Genomic DNA, 24,382 nt, shown 5'->3' with positions numbered 1-24,382 from the left:
TTCCTCTCCTCTTTTTTGTTAAAAGAAACAGATGATAACATTTCAGAACTTGAGCTATTTAAATATTATATATATTTATCTATCAAGTGAGTCTCTTACAAAAATGTCTCCTCTATTTAATTTTAGATATCTCACTAATGATTTCCCTTTGCTGCCATTATTTAGTCAATTTACATTAATAGATAACAGATTAAAACTATACTGTGTATTTTGAAATTTTCTTTTAAAAGTTAATATGACACATTTATCCACCATATTAATTTAATTATGTATAAGACTCTAATGCATTCCTCTGACACTATCGTAATATTTCAGCTTTTTTTTAATTCTTCCTTTCTACAATCTAAACTACTAAACTGCAAAAATAACAAAAACAAAGACAAATCTACAACTATAACTGCATATAACTGCATATTTTGCTAATAAAACACAACCTATTATGGCTTCCAAAGTTCCTGGTCTGCCTATTGAATATTCAAACTAGTATACTACTGTTCAACCTAGCAAAACCTAAAAATTCATCAAAAAACTAGCCAAAAGCTACTGTGACTTACAAATACTTAACATAATATTATATGCAGGTCAGAATAATAAGAGAGTATTAATTTAGTTATATATTTTGTCATTTAAAATTATTACCCTCATTACTACATGCATGTTAAATAATCTTCTTCTATTAATCATAGATATTAAATGATCCAGTAAATAGTATACTATATACCTATTCATATAATAGCAGTATAAACTGGCCATTTAATATTCCTAAATTATTAACCCATTCAACATTATTATAACTAGATCTCTAAATAAATAACTATAACAGAGTGAGAGCTGAAGAGAAAAAGACATCTGTAAACTTACAGCTGACATGTAATCTTATCATGCTAAACTATAATACCAGAGGGAGATCAATGTACATATATATTTATCATATAAAAAGACACACACATATTATATAGCGCTAACAAAAAGCTCTGAATTAATTTTTAAACTACAAGTGTCTATACTATAAATTTCTGTAGCACTCTTAAGATGTCAAATATCAAACTATTTAAAAATCCATTAGCTTATTAAATTACTTGATAAAAATATGTACATTTCTGAGAATGAAGAGAATGTCTTACTATTTCTATGGAGTAAAAAATTGCAGTCTATATCGTATTCAAAGTTTACAACATGTTCAATTCAAATCCCATTCTCCTTTCCCAGATTCAAACATATTGGAAAATCTGCTTTACTTTCTATTAAACTGGATGCACTGTTTGAGAACAAAACACTCAAATTTCAACTTTGACTTATGAAATGAGTTATTTCAGATAGTCTTAGTAAATTAAACAACATATAACATATGAAGAGCTTCAATATTCACATGATGAAGTTTCAAATTTCAGCTTTCAGATTATTTTGAAATATTTTATATGATTTTCTATGCAAATTATATGAGATCTTGTATTTAAACATAATCTTTCTGTTATAGTCGATTATAGTATGTCAACATATTTTTTAATTTACTGATACTGCTCTTTTATTAATCTTACATAGTAGATATTGCATTCATTATATATATGCATATAATTTATAAGATGTGTACTCTTATTTATTTTAATATTGCAATCTTAACTATATATAAAATAATCACTGCTTATTTATTTTGAATGTTTTTTAGCCATTGTGAACTGCTGTTTTGATCTAAGCTTTACATGTTGACATCAGAATCTGGCTACAGCATGTGAAAATGACAAATCACAGCACATAGCAGCTCCTAATTTCCTCTGTAAGTTTCTCATGTTTCTATGTTCTTTTAAGCTGCTCTAATCAGTAACAAACATCTAACTTTGCTTTTTTCAACTAATATGTACAGTTAATATGTGTAGTCAAAGTTAATAACACTACAGCATAAGCTATTAACATGTAAAATGTAAGCAAATTATATGTTACAACTTCTCAGTGTTAAACATTACTATAGCTTTCGTCATACTAATTTTTTCACTTCTAAGAAAAGAAAAGAGATGTTATTTTGAGCAGATTTCTCCCCTATATACTTCAGAAAAGAACAATCAAAAGTTATTTTTTTCCTTTAACAGACAGCATTTTGAAGAAATTGAACATTCTTCTGTTCTCAAACTTTCCTCTAAGTTTCAGTTGTTTCATAAATGACCCGTGAAAGGAATGTGTTACACAGGAACAAAAAAAAAAAACAAAACCACCAGCACTTTAACACATCTTATTAGCATATTACTTAGATCTGACATTCAGTTAACCCAGAAATACACATATTAAGCAATGTTGAACAAATAAAATAAAATTCTTAACTTATATAGTTTTAAAGTTACCAATTCTACTGCTTATAAAATAATGACATTCTCTTACAGGAAATAGTTGTTTGACATTTAGAAACACACTCATAGGTTCAGTTAAATGAACTATACTATGTCCTTCACTGTAAATATAGCAAAACAGTAAAACTAACCCTTTATATCCCTATCATGAAAAAATGTTTTAGCTTAAAGTATAAATACATACTTACACATGTACTGAGGCTTAATGTCAAGTGCAAACCTTTTACTTAAATGGAAAATCTATTGATTCAGAAAATAATAGTCCTGCAATCAGAATATGAGTCACTTGTGTTTAGGCTTTTTAGTTTTAGAAGCAGTTTTCCAAGAATTCACCTTACACTGTTGCTTCAGGGCAATACTGTTCCACTCAATTTCTTCATTATTATTAATGATTTTATTGCTGTTAACAAAAGTGTATGCCTCATTCGGTGTGTTTAATATTTGAGTTTCTTCAGAAAGGAATAATTTGATCTTTGTAGGAAACACCAATATTACTTTAATATTGTTCTTTTTAAGTTCCTTCATCAGTTGTAAACAGGATTTTCCTTTACACATTACTTTACTGGAATAATCATTGTTAAATCTGAATACTTGTTCACCTGTTTTAATAGGTGGGTTGGACCATGTTGCTTTTAATATTTGATCTTTTCTAAGCTAGATATGAACTTAATTATTTTTTTTTTGAAAATCTTTTTATTTTATTTTATTATCTTATAGACAAACAATACAAATCACAGAAGAACACTGTACAAACATCAACAAAAACTATATACAACTATACATTGCCCATATCATTCACAATATATACAACAGATAATACATTAAGGAGATATAATACAAAATGAAAAGTGTTTCAGGTTAAAAGACAATCAAAGAATACATTCCAAAAATTTTCAGAACAGAACTTGTGATTACCTTTATAAAAGAGATACTTTTGTGCCCTAATATGCCTAATTACCAATTCCTTTAGACCTTCCCATGTTAGTGCGGCTTGGCACTTCCAATGCAATGAGATATAATATTTGATAAATATGACAATTGAAATCACCACCTTGAGCTGAGCTTTAGTAATATTATCAGGAGGGATATGTAATAAAGCAAATTGCCAAGAAAGTGTTGATTTTTCGTATCCCATTTTCTCCAGAATAACTTTAAGGGCACACCATAGTCTGTACACACATTTGCAGCTCCAGAAAATGTGATATATATCGGCTACTTGATCCTTACAAAATGGACACAGAGAAGACGAGTTGGGGTGGATTTTATTAATGATTGCAGGTGTTAAATACGCATTATTGGTGATCATGAGTTGCGTATAAAATAATTTTTTAAAAGGGATATATTTAATACTTGATTTGAAAGCCTCTTTCATTAGTGCGGGAGTTATACTCGGGTCCTTATCTGACCAGAATTTAGAAAATACTGGCAAATTGTTAGATCTTATCTTATCAAGACAAACTCTACCATGATACACAGGATATTATAAAAATCTTTCAAAAAATTTACACTGAGCTCTATAGCTCACCTAATGACCCTATCGATTTTTCCGTGCTATATGATACCCTTAAAGAATTATCTTTCCCAAAACTAAATACGGATCAATTTCACTTGTTAGATAAAGAAATTACTTCTCAGGAAGTCCTGGATGTGATCAATAACCTCAAATTGAATAAGGCCCCGGGTCCTGATGGATTCACAGCAGAATTCTACAAATTATATCCCAACAAGTTCTCACAGGCTTTATATTTGATTTATAATCATATTCTCCACCAGGGTGTAAGTGATCCCCATTTCAATGCATCTAAGACTATTCTTATCCCTAAAGGTAAAGCAGATTCTACCAAACCGAAAATTTTAGACCCATATCCATTATTAATGTAGACTTAAAGATCTTGGCCCAAATTTTTGCCAATAGACTTAAAGTACTGCTACCTAGTATAGTCTCTAAAGAACAATCGGGCTTCATTAGAAATAGACAGACCTCAGATCATACTCTAGCTTTAGAAGCTATGATAACTTTCTGTCTTTAGCTAGGTACCCCCTGTACACTCTAGCAATAGATGCTTCTAAGGCCTTCGATAGAATGAGTATGAAATTTTTACTCTCTATTCTACCTCTATTTAACTTTCCTACATCGTTCACAAAATTTATTGAGACCATTTACCACAAAGCCTATACAACACTACATATTAATAATGGTATATCTGAGAGGATTAACATAATTAATGGTACGAGACAAGGTTGCCCTCTCTCTCCTTTATTATTTAATCTATATATAGAGCCTCTCTTCCTTCTTATTAAACAAAAAACTCATCAGATCATCCCCAAGCTATTTAGAACTAGTATCCCCTTCTCGGCATTTGCGGATGATCTAAATATTTACCTCTCTTTACCAAATTCGGACTTAGAGAAAATCATGAAATCCATTAATATCTTCTCTAAATTTGCCAACTACAAAGTTAACAAAAACAAATCTCAAATTTTTCCGGTTAATATCACATCACCATATCCCCTAAATTTTTCCTCTGATGTTATTCCAGTTAATTCAAGTCTTCGTTACCTGGGGGTAACCTTCTCAACTGATCAATCTATTTCGTATCAGGAGAACATTTCTTCTCTTTGGAAGGAGGTGCAATGGGATTTAAAGAGATGGTCTCAACTTAAGCTTCCCTTTATGGCACGTGCAACTATTATAAAAATGAATATCCTTCCCAGATTCTTGTATATTTTCAACTCGACTAATTCGATTATTCCTCTATACTTTTTCAATAAATTACACTCAACCTTCTCTAAGTTTATTTGGTCTCCTAAATCGGTGAGAATTTCGTATTCTAAACTTACGTACCCGAAGGATTTGGGTGGTATTTCTCTTCCTGACTTCAAACTTTACTATGATATTATTCAAAGTAGTAGAATTATTAAGATAGCAAACTATATTAATACCTCAGATGCCTGGCACCCTAACTGGGTATTACTTTATTTCAATTATATTAGATCCCTTAAATTCAATCCATCCGCCTTACCTTTCTTGAGCAAAGTTAGTCTAGACAAATATAAAATCTTTTATGGCCTGAAATATAACGTTATCAGATTTCATAAACTATTGTCTTCGCTAAAACTTTTGCAGGCATTCATTTCCTCCAACCAATACATCTAAATCCCAATTTAACTCTAAATGGTAACTTGATAAATCTGGACAATTTTCCCCTTATTAAGGATAAGTGCATGGCAGACTTTTTCTTAGTCAAACATCTGAAGTTATCCGAGATCAGGAAAACCTTCAATTTATCCAATAAATATACTTTAATAACTAGACAAATCTTTGAACTATTGTATCCATACTATGATCATCCTGACTTATCTAGAGAAAATATCGAAATTGCCAAGGTTATTTGGAAACTTCTTCTGCTAAAAAAGAAAATGACTTCCAATGTATATAAGTTATTAATCTCTATCAGATATGAACTTAATTATAACTGAGAGTGGTGGTGAGTTTTCCTTCTTAGAAGGTGCTTTCCAGGATCTATTTGCTCTTTCAATTCCAAAAGATAAAGTTTCAGGTAGATTTAATGTTTTATGTAGCCAGGTGGTTAAGAAGTTTATTATATTGTCTCTCTCATACTTTTCAGGTATAGCATAACTTTTAATGTTATTTTGTCTCCAGTTATTTTATTTTAAAAGAAATTCATTCTGAGACTCACCTTCAGTCATTCTGTCTTCATGATCACTCAAAGTCTCTTCCATACTGCTGATACGTGCCCCTTGTTGTTTTATTAGAATTTCAAAATGTTCCAACTTCTTTCTGGTCTCTTCTTTGAAACTTTCTAGTTCTGTATCCAGTTAGTCTATTTTTAGTAATACATCCTGCATACTAAATAGTATTGACTGGATGTCTTCTTTAACATAAGAATCCTGAGTACAATTTCTTGAATTACTCACACTAAAGTCTGTTTCTCCTAACCAAATAGTTGAAATTCTGACAGAAAAACTGTAGCTTTTGAAGAACTTGAAACTATAAATCTTTTCTCTGATTATTAATGAATACAATTAGCTAGCAAGTATCTTCATATTTTAATTTTTTTATTACATTTTCTGTCAGAGAATAGTTTTCAGTCACAGAGCTTTCACCCATTGCTGCTCTCAGTCAGCCATCTTGGCCACACATCTCTATATTCTGTTTTCTTAATAGGCTTTTTGAGGTCTCCATTAGAGTACCTTGAAATAATCACAATTACTGCAAATTTGCAGAACAACAAATTATGCTTCCCAAAGTATTACACTTTATGTCTGAGCCAGAGACTTGTGTAAGACTTTGGAAACATTTGTTCTTCCTTTGGTCTTTAAGCAGCTGAATAGTAGCACAAAATATGATAGGTATATATAATGCAGCTATTGGATTTGCTATTTAAAATTATTATTGGGTTTTTATAAAATGTATGCTATAATTAAAATGAAACTAATTTTAGCTCAGCCACTTCCTTTATTGATGATTAGCTCAGGCACTTCCATTACTGACGACTAGCATGTGGAATGGATATAAACTTAGCATGTGTGTGTGTGTGTGTGTGTGTGTGTGTGTGTGTGTGTGTGTGTGTGTAAACTCACAAGTTTGTACTTGGCTGTCTGCCCTTGTGGGCCATTTTAAGCCTAGCCAAATTTCCCATCCCAAAGGTAAGAATCAAACTCTGTGCCTTGTGTGCATGACATAAACCCATTATGACTCATACTGTCAGAATTTAATCCAAGGGACTATTTTTTCTTTCTTTGTTTTTTTTTTTCCAATATTTTTTTTGTTCCTTGCTTACTTGCTTACACTTTTTATTTATCTTTATTTGTTACGCTTGGAGGTTATTTTATAACTTTAATAAGGCATCTCAGAGGTAAATTCTATATTGTCTAGTGGAGCACAACCCTGTAGCTAAACAGTAAACTCACTCAGTGTAAGCATTTAGTATCTTATTATGCCACTGGGACATGCTATTAGCAGACAATAAACCACACATTGTTGTGTAGATGATCCATTATTCACTGAAGTAGCACTAATTATTAAAACATTGTGTTACAAGGAGATGTCAATATCATATAAACTTCAGGTACAAATGGTGTGGCAATGCATGCTAAACATTTTTGTGCAATATACACATACATATAATGTTGGAAGGTCAGAATGTACATTTTAGCTGCTTCTCCCTTGGGTCATGATTTTTTTTTGTCTGTGCCACTGCTCCAGTTAGTTCATGTTTTTCTGTGTTATAGTTCATACTTACCAAGCTCTTAATATTGTAATGTGTTATGCTGCTGTAGGCATTTGGACTGTACTCACAAAGACATGTGGACTGTGTTGAATTCTGCTTCAGTTTTAATACCTGTATGCTTCCTTTAAATTGCTAAAGCTGTGCTATGTCGTGTTCGGTTATACATCACATGATAGTTAAGTTGCATGATTAACTCTGAAAATGCGTTAAATAAATCAATGAAGTCAATAAAACTTTCTGTTTGGACATGCTTTTGAGCGTCTTGGTATCTTACATTTGTTGCTGTCAAGGATTTTTTTTACCACCCCTGCTGAAAAATAAATACATTTTTTTTTGCTCTGTAGGTGGGGGAAGGGGAGTGACAAATGAGGGCCTCGACCTGGGCTCCAAATGGCTTAGCTACTCCTATGGTATGGTACATCATGAACTCTACAATCCAAGTGTTTTGGGCACATGGTCACACAACCACACACGCGCGCGCGCACACACACACACACACACACACACACACACACACACACACACACATGTGTGTGCACTCTGTCTCTCGCTCTCTCTCTCTCTGTCTCTCAAGCAACTGCATCATGTACTGAAGCATCACAGGATTCACAGCTTTACTCTGCGACTTTTTTCTCACACTGGTACTTTTTAAAATGTCTGTTTTAGCCAATGGGAGAAAATTGATGCATTCTGTATTTCTTCTTTTGTGCAAGTGGAAATTAAAGCAGTGTATGCAGCGTTAGAAACTTACTAACTTCTGGCAATAAATACTTAGTGTAAGTGGCTTTTATGTTGCTCCCAAAAGAAATCAATAGGATATGTGTCTATGCTGCAGCAGGAAAGGGAGCAGAAGAGCTTAACTCTCTGTTATTTTGGCATGACAGCTGCTAGAGCATGTTACAATAATAATACTGTGAGACATAGACACTGTAATCATTATTGGACAATAGTCTGCAAAACCTAAATGTTCTGTTTCTTTTGTTATACATCCATCCATCCACCACCCCTTTTCCCATTTTTGCACAGTGACAATCATCTTGAACTAAGATCATTTACTGCAATATATAGTTCTGTGGACTAGTCAGATTAAACCAACATTACTGCACTGTTAAGTATATTTTATCATACCTTCAGTAAGAAATGTGAAGAACTGCAAGAATGCCTTAGATAAAGTTTTAGGACATTGTCCTTTCCTGTGCAATTGGAGACTGAAAAGTCCTCACAGCAGAGACAAAGCTTGCCTTCATCATGCCCGACCTGGAAGAAACATCAATAACAATATGAGCACTCAAGAAATGTGTATTATATAATCCTATATGTTATTATGTTATATCTTGATAGCATAACCCAAAGGATTATTTTACTTATATCTTATTACCCATGTAAGCCATATTAGGTACATGCCTACTTACAAAAGGTTCCAAGAAAAACGACTGTTGATACATAAATTAAGACTACATGATTGCTATGCTGACAGTCATTAGTGCAGAAATAATAAGAGAGAAAATTCATGCAAATTTTATATAAGTCAAGCATTACTATAACTGGGTCAAAAGGCGAGTAATCATTATCTCATCGGTCAACACATTCATCATCACAAATCATTTAAGAATCAGACATTGGCTAAAGTAAGATTCATAAAACAAAGTTAGTTTAGCAGTAATGATAACCAAATTATTTCAGAGGAAATACTGGAGTGACAGTAGTAAACATGACAGATGAAATAAATAAATAGTGGAGTCAAGAAAGATGTTGCTGTCATAAAGAGATTGCAATTAACTAGCCAGTGGCTGCATTGTAGATAGTTAAGACCCCAGTGATTAAAGGCATATTTAATGTATGGGGCAGAAGAAATATAAATGGTACACTTGCATTATGGTTGTTTTATGTCTTATCTGTTATTGGACAAGGGATGCATGCTGATTTTTTTCTATCCTCCCTCATCTGTTATTCTGCCAGCCATCAAGCCTACTGATAAAGGTCTTGAGTGTACATGAAAGCCAATCTTTGGGCCATCATCCTGGCAGCCATAGAGGGAATTTGGTACACAGTCCTCTACAACTGTCTCTGTTAGCTACTCCAGTTCCAGGTGCACCCTAATCCCAGATGACATTAGAGTCTAGCTTCAGCCTCCACAGACCAAAGCCACCCTCATTTAATGGTAGACCCTAGTTGTCTGTAAGCTGGAGAAAGTACAGTTGTGTACACTTACCATAAATGTAGATGTTTGAGTGTATTCACTGTTGCAGTCATCACATTTGGGTTATCCATGCCAGGGTAGCCCTCCGCTGGCCTGAATACCAGAGACTTAGAGTTTCTGCATCAGTTACTGTCGCTTGAGGACTGACATCAGGTTGTCGGTAGTATAAAGGAATGCATCCGATGCCTTTACATCAGTTTTTCTTGCCCTAACCTGTCAGGAACCCCCAAAGTAGGAGGCCAGGCTCTGGTGGTAGAACCCGACCAGTGGAAAATAAATACCAATATGTCCCTTGTAGGGAAAGGAGAACAACAAGGGAGAAAAAAAGGAAGAAAAAGAGCAAGGGGGATGGAGGGAGGGAAGCCAGGACTACAACAGTGAATACACTCAAACATCTACATTTATGGTAAGTGTACACAACTGTACTATGTTCTTCATGTTTCACTGTTGCAGTCATCACATTTGGGTAGATTCCCAAAGCTGAGGAAGTGGGTGGAGGCAGTCCAGGAAGCTAGGGGCTGGCTAGCATGCCCTGCAAGACTGCAGAGGCAAACCCTGTCCTGGATGTGGAGAAGAGAGGCAGGTGGTAATGCTTGGTGAACATGTGAACAGATGTCCAGGTGGCAGCCTCCAGGATGTCCCTGGTGGGGACTCCTCTGAGGAAAGCTGCAGAGGTGGAGGCTGCTCTGGTGGAGTGTGTCCTGACCCCCTTCGGGGGAGGCTTGCCATGCTGTTTGTAGCAGAAATGGATGCAGTATGCTATCCATTTGAAAATGGTTTGCTTGGAGATAGCTTTGCCTTCTGCCCTGAAAGAAAGCTAACCAGCAGTTGATCAAACTTTCTGAAAGGTTTAGTCCTGTCCAAATAGTATCTGAGCTGTCTGTGCACATCTAGAGAGTGCAGAATTATTTTCTCTTGTTTTGGGGGTTAGGAAAGAAGGTGGGTAAATGGATGGATTGGTGGAGAGCCACACTGGACACCAACTTGGGCATGAAGGATGGATTAGTTCTGAGGGATACCCTGTCTGCATGGAAGATGATGAAGGGTTCCACAGCCATGAGTGCTTGCAGCTCAGAGACTCTTCTGGGTGAAGTGATGGCAATGAGGTAGGCTGTTTTCCTGGAGAAAAAATTTAGCTCTGCAGAAGAAGCTGGTTTGAAAGGGGGCAGGGTGAGCTTTTCCAAGACAAAGTTAAAGTCCCAAGCTGGTGTTGGTGCCCTTCTGGGGGGCTTCAAGTTGCTAGCCCCTCTGAGGAACTGTTTAATCAGAGGGTGTGAAAAAGCAGGCTGCTCAGTGGGAAAATGAGCAGAAATAGCAGAGGCATGACTTTTTATAGAGGAGAAAGAAAGACCACTGTGTAGTAGGTCAGCTAAGTAATCCAGGATGACAGCAATGGAGGGCTGTGATGTAAAACCTTTTCCATTTATCTGCATAAGACTTTCTCTTGCTAGGGCGTCTGGCCTCTCAGATAACATCCAGAGCCTGTTTACTGAGGATTGCAGATTGCCCAGGGGTTAAAGTATACGCCAAGCTGCCAACATAGGTGTCTGCAATTGGGGGTGCATGACTTCCCCTTCCCTCTGGGTTAGGAGGTTTGGAATCTGAGGAGGATTCCATGGAAGCAGCAGGGACAGGCTGCACAGCAAGGGGTACCTGTGGTGTCTGGGCCAGTCTGCAGCCATGAGAATGGTCCCTGGCTTTTCCTCCCTTATTTTGAGCAGTACCCTGGGAATGAGAGGTAGGGGAGGAAAGGCATAGACTTAGAGGTTTACCCAGGGGAAGGACAGGGCACCCACTCTCCAAGCCATGCAGTGATGCTCCCTGGTGCAGAATTTGCTGAGCTGATGGTTGGTGTGGGAGGCAAAGAGGTTGACCTCCGGGGTTCCCCATTTCTGAGTTATTAGGAAGAAGGTGTTTCTGTTGAGCTGCCACTCATGGGTGTCCAAAAGCTTTCTGCTTAATTGGTCTGCCAGGGAGTTGAGAGAGCCTGGCAGCATGGAAGAGGCTGCAAACCAAAGGGCCATGGCCAGCCTGCACAGCGGGTAGGAGTGAGTCCCTCCCTGCTTGTTGATGTACCACATCAAAGTGGTGTTGTCTGTTTTGATCAGGAAAACCCCTGGAGAGAGAAGGGGTTTGAAAGCTATCAAGGCCTGCTGCACAGCAATCATCTCTTTTTGATTGATGTACAGGGGGGTTGCTGGGGGTTCCATTGGCCTGTATGCACCTGCAGTGCAGGTGTGCACCCCAAGCATAGTCTGATGCATCTGTGGTGAGGGTCTGGGTGGTGGGGTGTGGGGAGAAGGTCAGTCCCTTGTTGTGGGAGCAGGCTGTTGCCCACCAAAGAAATTCCTTTCTCAGGCAAGGAGTAATTGTCAGAAGTGTTTCCAGATCTTGAGAGTGTTGACACCAAGGACATTTTAGGTACCATTGAAGTTTCCTCATATGCAGTCTGGCATATGGAATGAGGAGTATGCAAGAGGCCATGAACCCCAGGGCTTGCAGGATTTTCCTTGCAGAAAGCTGGGGCCTGGTGGCCAGTTGAGAGAAGTAAGCTGATAGGAACATTTGTTTCTCTGGTGTAAGGCATGCCATCTGGGATGCTGTGTCCAGACTTGCTCCCAGGAAGATTATCCTTTTGGTGGGTACCTGTTTGGATTTATTTTCATTGATTGTGTACCTTAGGGAGGTTAGTAGGTCCTTTATAAAGGCCAGGTCTTTGAGCAGCTTTTCCTGGCTGTCTGCCTGAATAAGGCAGTTGTCTAAGTAGGGGTAAATTTGAATATTTCTTTGTCTGCAAAAGGCAATGGCCAGAGCCAGGCATTTTGTGAAATGCCAAAGGAAAGTGTAGAGAACTGAAAGTGTTGAGATCCTGCCCTGAAGCAGAGATATTTTCTGCAGGACTCCCTGATAGGAATGTGGAGGAAGGCCTCTTTTAGGTCTAGGGTGGCTAGCCAGGCATCCTTGGAGAGCATGGGTAGCAGCTGCTGGAGGGTGAGCATTTTGAATTTTGGGATCACCAGAAAGGTGTTTAGAATGGATAGATCGAAGATGGGGTGCCAGGTGCCCTCTTTTCTGGGAACCAGAAAAAGTCTGGAGTAGAAGCCTTGGCCTATATGCTCTGTAGGAACATGCTCGACTGCCCCCATGGAGAGCAGGGAATGGATTTGCTTTTGAGCCTCTGCTCACTGATTTAGTGGTAGATCTAAGAACCCTTTTGTGGTTGGAAGGGTGTGGAAGGAGAATGTGTGCCTCTGAGACACAATGTTCAGAACCCATTGGTCCTTGGTAATGGTGGCCCAGGTGATTGAGTAAAAGGAGAGTTTTCCTCCTAGGGGTATGTGAAGGTAGGCAGAGGCGAGTTCGGGAGGGGGCGAGTCATTGTGAGTTCTTACCATAAGGAGGTGGCTTAGAACTCCCTGGTTTTGAAGTGGAGGTAGTCCACTGCTTAGATCTCTGCAACCCCTGGGGCTGCTGTCTGGGGTGGTCTGTTTCTACAATGCCTAAGCTGGCCCTGTCTACTCAGAGCAGAAAATGACCAGTGTTTGGAGGAAAAATGCCTGCTGAACCTAGGGGGCTGGACCTGTAAGAAATCTTTAACAGTCTGCACATATTTTGCTTTTTCTTCCATCTTTTTTAAGACCTCTTCTGCTTTAGTGCCAAATAAGTTATCTTTGTGCAAGGGTGCATCCAACAATTTTGATTTTACATGGTCTGGCAGGGGTTGCTCCTTAAGCCATACATGTCTTCTAATGACAGATCTGGTGACTGCTGCCCTGCAAGAAGCTTCTAGGGCATCAAAACCACAGTGCAAAGTGTGTTTAGTTACTTAACCAGAAGAATGCATTAAGTCCTGTAAATCTTTAGATTCTGCCCATGCAGGAAAGGAGGAAATTTTTTGTTTAAGGAGTTCCAAGGTATGTTGCTGATACTTAAGCATATGGATCTGATGGGTCTATATTGAATCAGCGAACACTTAAAAAAGCGGACGCTGATTCATCGACCCTATTTCAGCGAACACTGAAAATCCCAAACACCCGGAACAGCGAATTTTTTCTCAGGGAAAAAAATTGCTGGGCCAGTTTCTGGAGTTTGCCGTTTCCTCCACTGTGGTGCAATCTCAGAGTTGGTATATTTAAGTAGGGAGGGTGTGGGGGCAAAGCCCCCCCCCATTAAATACTGTTTTAAGTTTTTGTTTTTTTTGGGTTTTTTTTTTGCAGAACAGCAATTTTTTTTCCTGGGAAAAAAAAATTGCTGTTCCGAGTGTTCGGCATTTTCAGTATTCGCTGAACTAGGATTGATGAATAAGCGTTTGCTTTTTTAAGCATTTGCTTATTTAATATAGACCCAAACTGACAATTTAGTGCCCTGATAGCAAGTGTAGCTGAGGTGTATACTTTTTTACCCCATCTGTCCAGTGCTCGGGAATCCCTTTCTAAGGGGGGTGGTATTCTTAGCTGAGGTTGCTTTAATCCCTTTAGGCCCTTGAGTAATGACCTCAGGGTCAGCTGTTGTATTTTTAAAAAGATATTTGTGTGAGTCAGAGACTCTGTAGTACCTGTCTGTTTTTTTGGGAGCAGGAAGGAGGGCATCTGGAGTTAAGCTGGATTCAAGGAAGACATCCTTCACCACATCTAGGACTGGGGGAATGACTAAGGGCCTGTGGGTAGTCTTGACTCTCCCATTGGAAATGGTCCTTTAAGGCATGCAGGGCTTTCCCAAAGGAAAAATCATCTGGGGAAGAGGGTGAAGGAATTAATTCATCTGCATCAGAATCCTCATATGTGGAGAGGGGCTGCATGTCTTCATAGTCAGATGCATCAGATTCATCTCACTCTTGTTCAGACAAAACTACTGGAGACAGATCTCTTTTCCTTTCTGAGGGTGTGGCTTGGCTTCCTCTAATCAGCATGAGGATGTCTTCTGCCATTTTAAGCATTTGAGACTGAGGCAAGGGACCAGGCACCTGAGAATGGGTAGTTGGTTTCTTGGGTATGGTTCGACCCCTGGGCCTAAGGAACTCGGTTGTTTTCGAAAGAACAGTAGCCGTGAAAGAAGCATCGGTTTATGTTGGGATTTGATATTGTGAAGGACTTTCTCGGAAGCCAGTGCCTGCACAGCGGCTCCAGATCCATCCAAGGTAGAGACGGTTGCAGGATCCTAAAACGAAGAAGAGTTGTGCAGCACACCGGACTCCAAAAGGGTCTCGGTAGGTAACGGCCTGCAAATTAACTGAAGCGGGCATCAGGGGCTGTGAAAGTGTCTCACTGAGTTTCAGAGGACTGACAACCAGCTTAACGGAAGCATCATCGGAAGGTTTGGTCCTGCGCAGTCTGTCTCTGTCTTTATCTTTACGTTGTTTTGGAAGATCTGCTGTCAGATGGCTTACCGAAGCCATACTGGAATTTGAGGACTGAAACAGAAATATCTGGCTACAATTAGGGCACGATGATGAATAGTTCTGGCATTAAACAAAGCACAGAAGCGACAACAAGGGATGTCATGGTCTGGGCCTAGACAAGTGATGCAGTAAGAGTGGAAGTCCCGGTGTGGTATTTGCTTTCCACAGGCAAGACAATTATTAACTTTTTCTGACATTGTTTAGTGCAATAAAAAAAGGATCCCCAACAGGCTACTTAGCTTTCGAAGACTTCAGCTTCAATTCAGAAACAAAACTCAGGTAGCGGCCGACCAGCACTCATGTGAACTGCTTCTGCTTCGGCTCTACAGAAAGAAGGACTGATGTAATGGCGTTGGATGCCTTCCTTTATGCCACAGACAACCTGATGTCAGTCATCAAGTGACAGCAACCGATGCAGAAATTCTAAGTCTCTGGTATTCAGGCCGGCCGAGGGCTACCCTGGCAAGGATAACCCAAATGTGATGACTGCAACAGTGAAACAAGAAAGAAGATCTACCCAATGGCTGCTAAACATGCAAGTGCTTATTTCTGTTCTGTGCAGGGGATTTTTATTTAGGCTAACCCCCCACAGCAATCATGCACATTCATAAATCTTACAATAATGGACCCAGTGTTAAAATAAATAAATAATGGATCCAGTGAAATGCTTGCTTTAGTACTTGCATGTTTTTCCAAAAGCAGTTCAAATGCTTTTTCTGACATCCCCCTAACTCTTCTGCAACCTTGCAGCACACCTACCTGCTGTGTGTCAGGCTATTGTCCTTCCCCCAGAATGGTATAGCCTGTGTTGGTCACTCATTGCCATCATCTGTGGTTGTCTCCTTTAGTATCTGGGCTACTAATTGAACCCAGGTTGTCTGGTCCACAGTCAGGACTTTACCACTCTGTGCCATGGAGCCAGAGCTGGTGATTTGTGCAGTAATTATTTCATTGTATCTCTAGTCAGCTCAGCTTTAGCAATAACTTGCTCCAGAGCACTGGGAAATGCTGACTAGGTGATCCAAGTCAATTTTTATGGAGGTGTTTGTGGTTACAAACTGACAGACACATGCAGTGTCATCTGTTTGGCTGATGCCAGGGTAACTTATGCGAAAAGTCAGGGCAAGGCTGTATGCAGATGAGTCTGTCAGGAAATGCTATATGTTATTAAACTTGTTGTACACATTTCTGGATGATTATCCATTACAAACATCTGAATAACAGCTTAAGAGTTGATACAGTTTGAGCAACTATGCACCTAGTTTAAGATGATACTTTATTCCATAAAAATGGCTGGATAAATTCATTCACATTCTGTTAGTCAGATAGGTAAATCCAACCCAAAAAGAAACCTTACTGCTATTCACCCACCTTACTGATATTGTCCAATTCAAAGCAAGAAACAGTTATACAAAACTCTCTTAAGTTTTCAGTCTGATCCATCCCACCACAGACAGATTCTTACTTCTTCTGTATCTAAAGGCTTTTTTGCACCAACACCTTTTCCCTTCCCCAAAACACACTTAATTTACTTCCATGCTTATATAACTTTCAGTAGCTATTCATGCAGAAGGTTTGTGCCCTAAACTTTGGCATGAATCAGTGCTTCCTGCCATTCCCCTAAGTCCATCCATCTCCTTCTCTGCAGTGCACAGCATGCCTGCAAAACTCCCACATCCCCGTTTTTATGAAGGAGTGAAGCGTCCACAACAGGAAACTATAAACTGGTCTCATTCCATCATCCCTTTTTATCAATTTAATAATCTTATCTGATAGTTTTAAAAAAGCAGCCAGCTACAGCAATCAAAATGAAAATAAATAAATAAAAATAATAGAATGCAAAACATGAAAAAAAAAAGAAATAGAAAACAAAACATGATAGAATAAAGGGACAATCATAGAAACAAAATATAAACAAGACAACCACACACTTACATATAGTATCAGATTCAAGTGTATAATGCTAACATTTGTCTATGTATTTGTCTATGTGTTTTTTCCTTAGTTTCTTATCTGGTTTGTCTAGTAGCTGGGATGTGGTCTGTTTTCAGTGGAGGCCTGGGGGAGGATGACTCCAATACTTAAATGTAAGCTATACAGAGAGAGAGTAGATATATTCAAAGAAGAAATAGGGAAGGGTTCTAGATATCGACCAGATATGCAAAAAAATATACAGAGAAATTAAGTATTATAAGTTCCTAGTGTGATCTAGTTTAAGACTGCTCCCTTTCTAAGATCTTCAGACATGATGAGTACTTGTATATATCAGAACCTTGTTTAAACATTAAGCTGTGAATAATATATGAGGCCATATGATATTGCACATTTTGTAGAACAGATTTTAAGTGACTCCCAAACACACTAAGAGATAATTTAATGCATCTCCCTGTTTTTTTTTTTTCAGAGCGTGCCAGTTTAATTTTATCCCTGTTGACCACTTATATTTCCAGTGTGGGTATGTAATATAGTGTTGTGCTTGTGAAAGTCATGATATCTCATAATGGCTTTAGTACAGCATGTCAGGTGGTATAGAGTTTGTAATGTGTGGTGAAGCCTTTCTGCAATGCTGCTATGGTGTGAGTTATTAAAGCTGTTGCTTTGAAATTCTGGTGCCTGTAACTGTTGACATTCTTTAAACTGACATACAAGATTTCAGAGTAACCACTGGTGGATACTGTGACATGGTATGACAAGTGAATACCACTGAGCTCAGAATAAGTCATTTTAATGCCAGTGGTAAAGATGGCTAAAGCCTAAACTACAGCCCAGGTAAGCCAGGTTTGAATAGCAGCTTGGACAATCTAATGGGCATAAGAAAGGATGATGGATGCACCAGTTCTGCAGGAGAGGTGGCAGTTTCTGTCCAGCTTGTGCCACTGCTCTAATGCCAATACCATGGCTGGACATAAGGGGTTTGCTATGATGTGAAGAGCCAGTGCAGGAAAATTGTTGGCCAAATTGCATACTGAATAGTTGTGTAAAATCTTTCCATAACCATAGATGTCCTTTTCCTTCTATGTTAAGAATGCTGCAACACAGAAGAGAAGGACATCTATGGTTATGGTAAGATTCTACATATTCTGTATGTGGTGTGATGTGGAAATATAGGAGGGTATCTGGTGAAGTTTGAGATGAATTTGTTTGCTAGCAGGTTGGCTATATCTTCTGGAACAGAGTATGTGAAAAATTTTAATGTTAACTCTGTGCAGTGCTGGGCAGTGTTTCTGAGGTTTCTGACATGGTTAAAGAATGCTTTGTAGTTATCCTTAGTCTTTGTGGCTGTTTTTACCCCATTTCTTGGTTGATTTGATCAAGCTCTGGAGTTCCCTGTTAAGTTTAGCAGGAAAATGTTTAGCATCTTGAGAGTTAAATTTATTTAAGTGCAATGAGTCTTTTTCTTTTATTGCAGAGTCTGTTTATATTTGGGTTCCACCTTAAAGAGTTCTTCTTAAATTTAGCATTTTATTTACTTCAAAGGGTGTAGATGCACCTTTGCAGCTGTTTATGTGTGCATAGAATTTGGCAGTAAAAGATTCCACATAATCAATAGGGTTATCATGTTGGAAGGGGATTTTACATTTAGTCAAGCCATTGCACAGGTTTATGAGATTAACATTCACATAGCCCCTTATAAACACTGTGGATAATGCTTGTGGCTTCCAGTCTTATAGTGGATTTGACTGATTTGTTGTCTGATCTGACCATGGAGAAAGTGAAAATTATTGAGGAGCAAAGCTGCCAATATTGGTAAGAGCCAAGTCCAGGATTTTATCACCCCTTGTTGGGCTGCAAACTGGCTGGTCCTGAGTGTTTTGTTTTGATGATGTCTAGAAATTTCTGGGCATACATGTTTGATATACAAGTCTCCCAGTTAATGGAGGGGTAGTTGAATCTTCGAGGGGGAATGGTGTTTGGACTATGTAAAGGGACACCCTACTAATTAAGTAGGAGATTTGAGCTAAAGGGAACATTGAAGGAGGTCCTATAGTTAGTTAAGCTAGGATAAGGAGTTTTCTTAACATGGAAGAGTTCAAAACCGATATCTTGTCCAACTAGTCTGAAGGTGAAATGCTCTCTTGAGAGTATGGAGACACCACTACCTTTAGTGCCTTCATCTAGTGTGGTAGGCATTGAAATCCTGCACTGGTGGATGCTGTTAGTGATCTTAAACCAGATTTCCATGATGATGCATGTATCAATGTTTTCGAAGGTGTGGAAAGCTTGTAGGGAGTGGAGTTTTTGTTAAGGCTTTTAGTGTTTAATTGCAATACATTTATGTTGTCTGGATTCTGTTTTATGTTGGAAGCTTTAAGAGACACATATTGCCTAAAAAAGGCAATATGGTGGTGGTCAGGAATCAAGCCAATATAAAAAAGCCTTGGGGGGATAGGTACTGATCATCTCTGGCAAAGCAGTGAGGACTGTCTACCATCTCCTCCCTTACTGGTATATTTTATAGCCCTTTTGAACAACACCAGAAGCTAAGACAATTGAAATCCATAATATTTTGTTCATCTAGTGGTATCATTCATGGTGATGGTAGAGTGCTGCTCAAGGCTAGGTTCATACCTGTATAAGACACACATTCCAAGAGTTCTATCATTCTAATCTTCATGTAGTCCAGGGAAGTACTTCTCAAGAAATTTACACCCATGTGCACTATGACTGTGTCATGTGTACTTGTGGTACAAGGACTTGAGTATATGTGTGAAGTGGTGAATCCTTGCACCTGATAGGCAGCTGATTGTCACCCTCTCCTTGCACAGCTCAGTGATTTGACATTGGTGTGTCTCACTAACTAGGATACTGGATTGTGTAGAGGTTGGCTTTTTGGGTTTTTGACTTGAGACAGTGTGACTGTTGGGCGTATGTTTCATGGTGGGTGCAGCCTGTGTTTGTTTTGGAAGTTGCTGAGGGGTTCTACTTCATAAGTTACATTTAGGAAGCATAGGGTAGGTGACTTTTATGAGTCTCTGCATGTGTCAGCCTGAGTTTGGTCTGAGATGTGTGTGATTAGTTTAGTATGGTGTTGTGTGGTTTTGACAACCTGCTTCTCGTTTGTAGTGGCTTTGTATGAGAGCTTTCCCTGCAGTAAAAGTGCAACTCTCAGATAGTGTGTCAATTTGTTTGTAATAGGTGGTTATCGGTAAAATGAGGTAATTGCTACATTGTCTCAGAATGCCTATTTCAGCCAAGCTGTCTACAGAGACAGTTGGAAAGTACAAATCCATGGTTCAAGATGCTTACAATGTGGCTAAAAGGGAATAGCACCATTTACTGAAGTGCTATCTGTATAAAGTAAAACAATCCAAGTCTTCACATGGGCTGGATTAGTAGCATAAATAGTTTAGGAGAGTGAGGTTGGCAACTTATTCATGTATATATAGAGCTTTATGAAGTAGGATATACTAAACATTTTAGAGTGCTCACATTGGATTCTCATCTTGCTAATGATTGCAGCATAGTGTCACAGAGTTGGTGTTTAATGAGAATTTCTTGCATTGGGCAATAGTAACTTATTATGATTATATATTTATACAGGCTGATTGCATACCAACTCCTTGGGCACTTTTGATATGCTAGAGAATCTCCACACCGTACTACATGGATAATGGCTCCCACTCCTAACTGGCTTGATTCCCACCCCAGGGGAAACCGATGAGCTAGTAGGGCTTTCATCTCCCCGGAAATGGTGGGTCTGTAAGAAATGTATAATAGTACCCTTCGGGAAGTCATTCACCCCTAGTAATTATCATACTGACAGCACACCCCTTAAGGTTGGCCCAGTAGTCAGGGACTTGGGAAAGACATAGATAGTAATCTAGTCTTTGACCATCACATGTCTATAGTACTGAGGAAATCATTCTGTGTTGCACAACATATAAACAAAGGCATGGTATCTAAGTCCAAGGAAGTCATTTTTCCAGTGTATTCAATATTCATCAGATATATCATTGAGTACAATGCCCCCTTTGGTATGTACCTAACCAGGCATATCCAATAAATGGAAAGTCCACAGAGGTTCCTCCTCACTAAAAGAATACACGGCATAAGTAAAATGCCCTATGCAGACTGCCTCAAGACTCTACCCCTGTATTTTGTCTCCTACAGGCTGTTGAGGGGAGATCTATGCCTGGCATACAGGACACTGTCAGACTCCACTCTGATGGACCTCTTGCATATTCACAAAACAAACAGCATCAGAATTACCTGTTCTAAAGACCTAAACCTTGCTTGAGATATAAATAGGACCTGCTGGAGAGGTCTCTGGAACAGGTTCCCCATCTATGTTAAGCAGAGTTCCTCCCTAACTCAATTCAAGTGTAACTTGAACAATTGGATGGGAACAGGAAATTTATCCCTCAGTTGGCACCTATGTTTCTAATGGACACAGGCAACCTGCAAATGTCTCATCTCCCAGTCCCAAGTTTATATAAATGTTTCATCTCTCAAGCCCCTGCTTACACTTATCAAGGGTACCAGAACTTGTCAGACATTTGGTATGCATGGCTAGGCTTAAAAAGGCCCTTGTGGTCATTAGCCTAGTAAAACTTATGAACCTATAACCATCCACGGCAATGATGGTATCCCTTATCAAAGCATGTAGAGAAGCATGCATGTGCCAACAAAAGTGGTGTAGGTTGCCCTTGCTGATGAAGTCCCATTAGTTTGTCTTGTGGGACAAAAAGCTCTGGTGCTTCAATACTATTTATGCATATGGTCTCTGGCTCTTTGGTGGTGAATAAGCAGTTTTTTATCTTCACCTAGTATTGGTAGTGTGGTGTTTATCCTTTGCATTGGCACACCTTTTGTAAATTTGTTGGTCTTCTGGTGTAGTTATGTTTTGGTTTTGCCTCTAATATATGGCCAAACAAACCAAGCTTAGAAAAATGGTGAAACAGCACATCTAAAATGAGCAGGGTTTGACTTTATTAGTCTGAATGCACTATCAGAAATAACTAACTAAATAAATAAGATGGAAAAAGTATTAGGCATTCAGAAGCCATGCAAGTGAAACACTGGTATGCTCCTAAGGGGTTATTTGTATATAACCTAATGGCCCCTACTACAAGAAGTTTAGGATATTATAGAGTGAAGATGTTAGCATTGCTGGACTGTTGTAGTTTATCCCCTTTCTCTCTCTCTATATATATATATGTATATATATATATATATATATATATATATATATATATATATATATATATGCATATGTACACACTCAACACGAGAGGTGGTGACACGTTCCCCATATAGAAAATGAGGAAAAAAAGGGTTGATGATGATGTCTGAAAACTACAACCATGAAATACCCAACATAAGCAATCCTTTCTAACCTTTAGAAAAGATGTAAGAATTACCACCAAAACAACTAAAGCCACCTACCTGAGACAAAAATAAAAACAAAACTGGCGCAAAATAACATTTTTTGTAGAGAACTAAAACAGCTAACAGGTACCTGATCTAAAGCCAAGAGTGATTCATTCACAAGCAATCCCATATCCTTTGCTAGCAATTATGCACACCATGTTATAGCTTTCATAAGTAACATTATTAATTTGTTTCTCCCTCAGAACCATCACAAAGTGGCGCAGGTACCGCTTTTCACAAATAACAGTCAAACAAACCAAATACCTACTTCAGCAACTCAACAATTCCGGTGCCAGTTTCTCCAGGCTCCATCCTAACTTCCTAAAACTCACTGCTGACAAAATAGCTAAGCCGCTCATTCATATCTTCAACTTCTCTTCAACCAATGTTTACTTTCTTTCTACATTCAAACATTTATCCATTCATTACTCCAAAACCAAAAGTCTCTTCTCTGAAGGAACTAAATGATTATAGGCCCATGTCTAATATATGCCCTATTACAAAAATATTTGAAAACCTATTGTACAATCAACTGACAAAACACAAATATAATTATGGATTACTTTGTGATAAATGGCATGCCTTTTGTAACTTAGTCTGGATTGTCACAGCCTTCCTAACGGCTACCGATACTATATACTGCAAGATGAATGAAGAGGACATCACAGCAGATCTGTTCATAGTTATAGTTATGACTATGACTTTTAAAACTGTCGACCACACCTTGTTTCTTTATAAGCTAGCTAAACTTAACTTTGACATTAATACTAGCTGCTGTTTCAGAGTTATCTACAAAGCGAATACTTCCTGGTATTTTTACAATACAGCTCTGTCCTCATGGGTCACTGAATACAGCAGTCCCATAAGGGTCTGTTTTAGGACAGCTTCTGTTTCCCCTCTGTATAAATGACCTTTCTATTAGGATCCGTAATCTTAAACTGGTAATATATACTCCTCTTACAATCTAGTAACCATTCTGAATTACAGAATAAACTCCAACAAGACTTCATAAAGCTGTGCAATTGGTATTATTTCAATAAATGTCTAATCAACCATAATACAACTAATGCAATGATCTTCTTAACTATTAAGAAAATTTCCAGTATCCCTTCCATTCATATAACACATCTTAATGGTAAAATTATTCCCAACCCTACTGAACAAAATACTTAGGACTTACACTTGACTATAACTAATAATGTATTAATTCAACTGCAGACTTGCTATAAAATCACACATCTTCTCTTCCCAAGATCCTGACTACTTATCACTAAGAATGTGTTTATCCCTAAGCCTGCATATTCTTCCCTTTCCTTGTCCTAAACTTCTTACAATACCTGCAGAATACAAATAATAGAACACATAATCATTAAATTTAACCTCCTTTCTGACCCTTTATTCCATCACTGTATTGACTTAAAAAACACCAAATGGCTCACAGTGACCATGTGTTTCTTATGCTCACTAATCTTCAAGGTCCTAAAAAAAGCTACTTACTGCCCACCTCTGAAAGTTAAACTTCTCATTTTCAACAAAACATATGAACGGAGAAACTCAAAAGATAACATGCTCACTCTTTCTTGCTTAAAATTCAAATCAATACTGGGTGAAAGAGCTTTCTCTGAGTTAGCAATAAATAAATAAATAAATGATAAGTTAAAGTGTCAAGGACTGGTTTGCAGTGACTCTTTCATATTTTATTCCTATGTATTTGTTACATAATTTATAAAAAACATATTTGCAGAAATTTAAAGAAAAATCTGAGATGGTACAGGCTTTGTGAGCTTCAGGTGCTTTCTTCCACCTTACTTCTCTAAGT

The 24,382-nt window shown here is 38.1% G+C and overlaps 1 protein-coding gene across 2 annotated transcripts in view; it reads right to left on the bottom strand.

Moving 5' to 3' along the window:
* Nucleotides 1–24,382, bottom strand: part of FAM189A2 (family with sequence similarity 189 member A2) — a 1,031,909-nt gene that overhangs the window by 376,075 nt on the left and 631,452 nt on the right. For both annotated transcript variants that reach the window (XM_044064351.1, XM_044064352.1), the window contains exon 4: nucleotides 8,723–8,851. In XM_044064351.1, coding sequence (XP_043920286.1) covers nucleotides 8,723–8,851 — 129 coding nt within the window. The remainder of the gene's footprint in view (nucleotides 1–8,722; nucleotides 8,852–24,382) is intronic.

The sequence above is a fragment of the Protopterus annectens genome, chromosome 2.part2 (genome assembly GCF_019279795.1).
Source record: "Protopterus annectens isolate FY-2018-M chromosome 2.part2, PAN1.0, whole genome shotgun sequence".
NCBI classification, from domain to species: Eukaryota; Metazoa; Chordata; order Ceratodontiformes; family Protopteridae; genus Protopterus; species Protopterus annectens.
The sequence above is the reverse complement of the archived record's forward strand: the minus strand, read 5'-3'. Positions and strand labels throughout refer to the sequence as shown.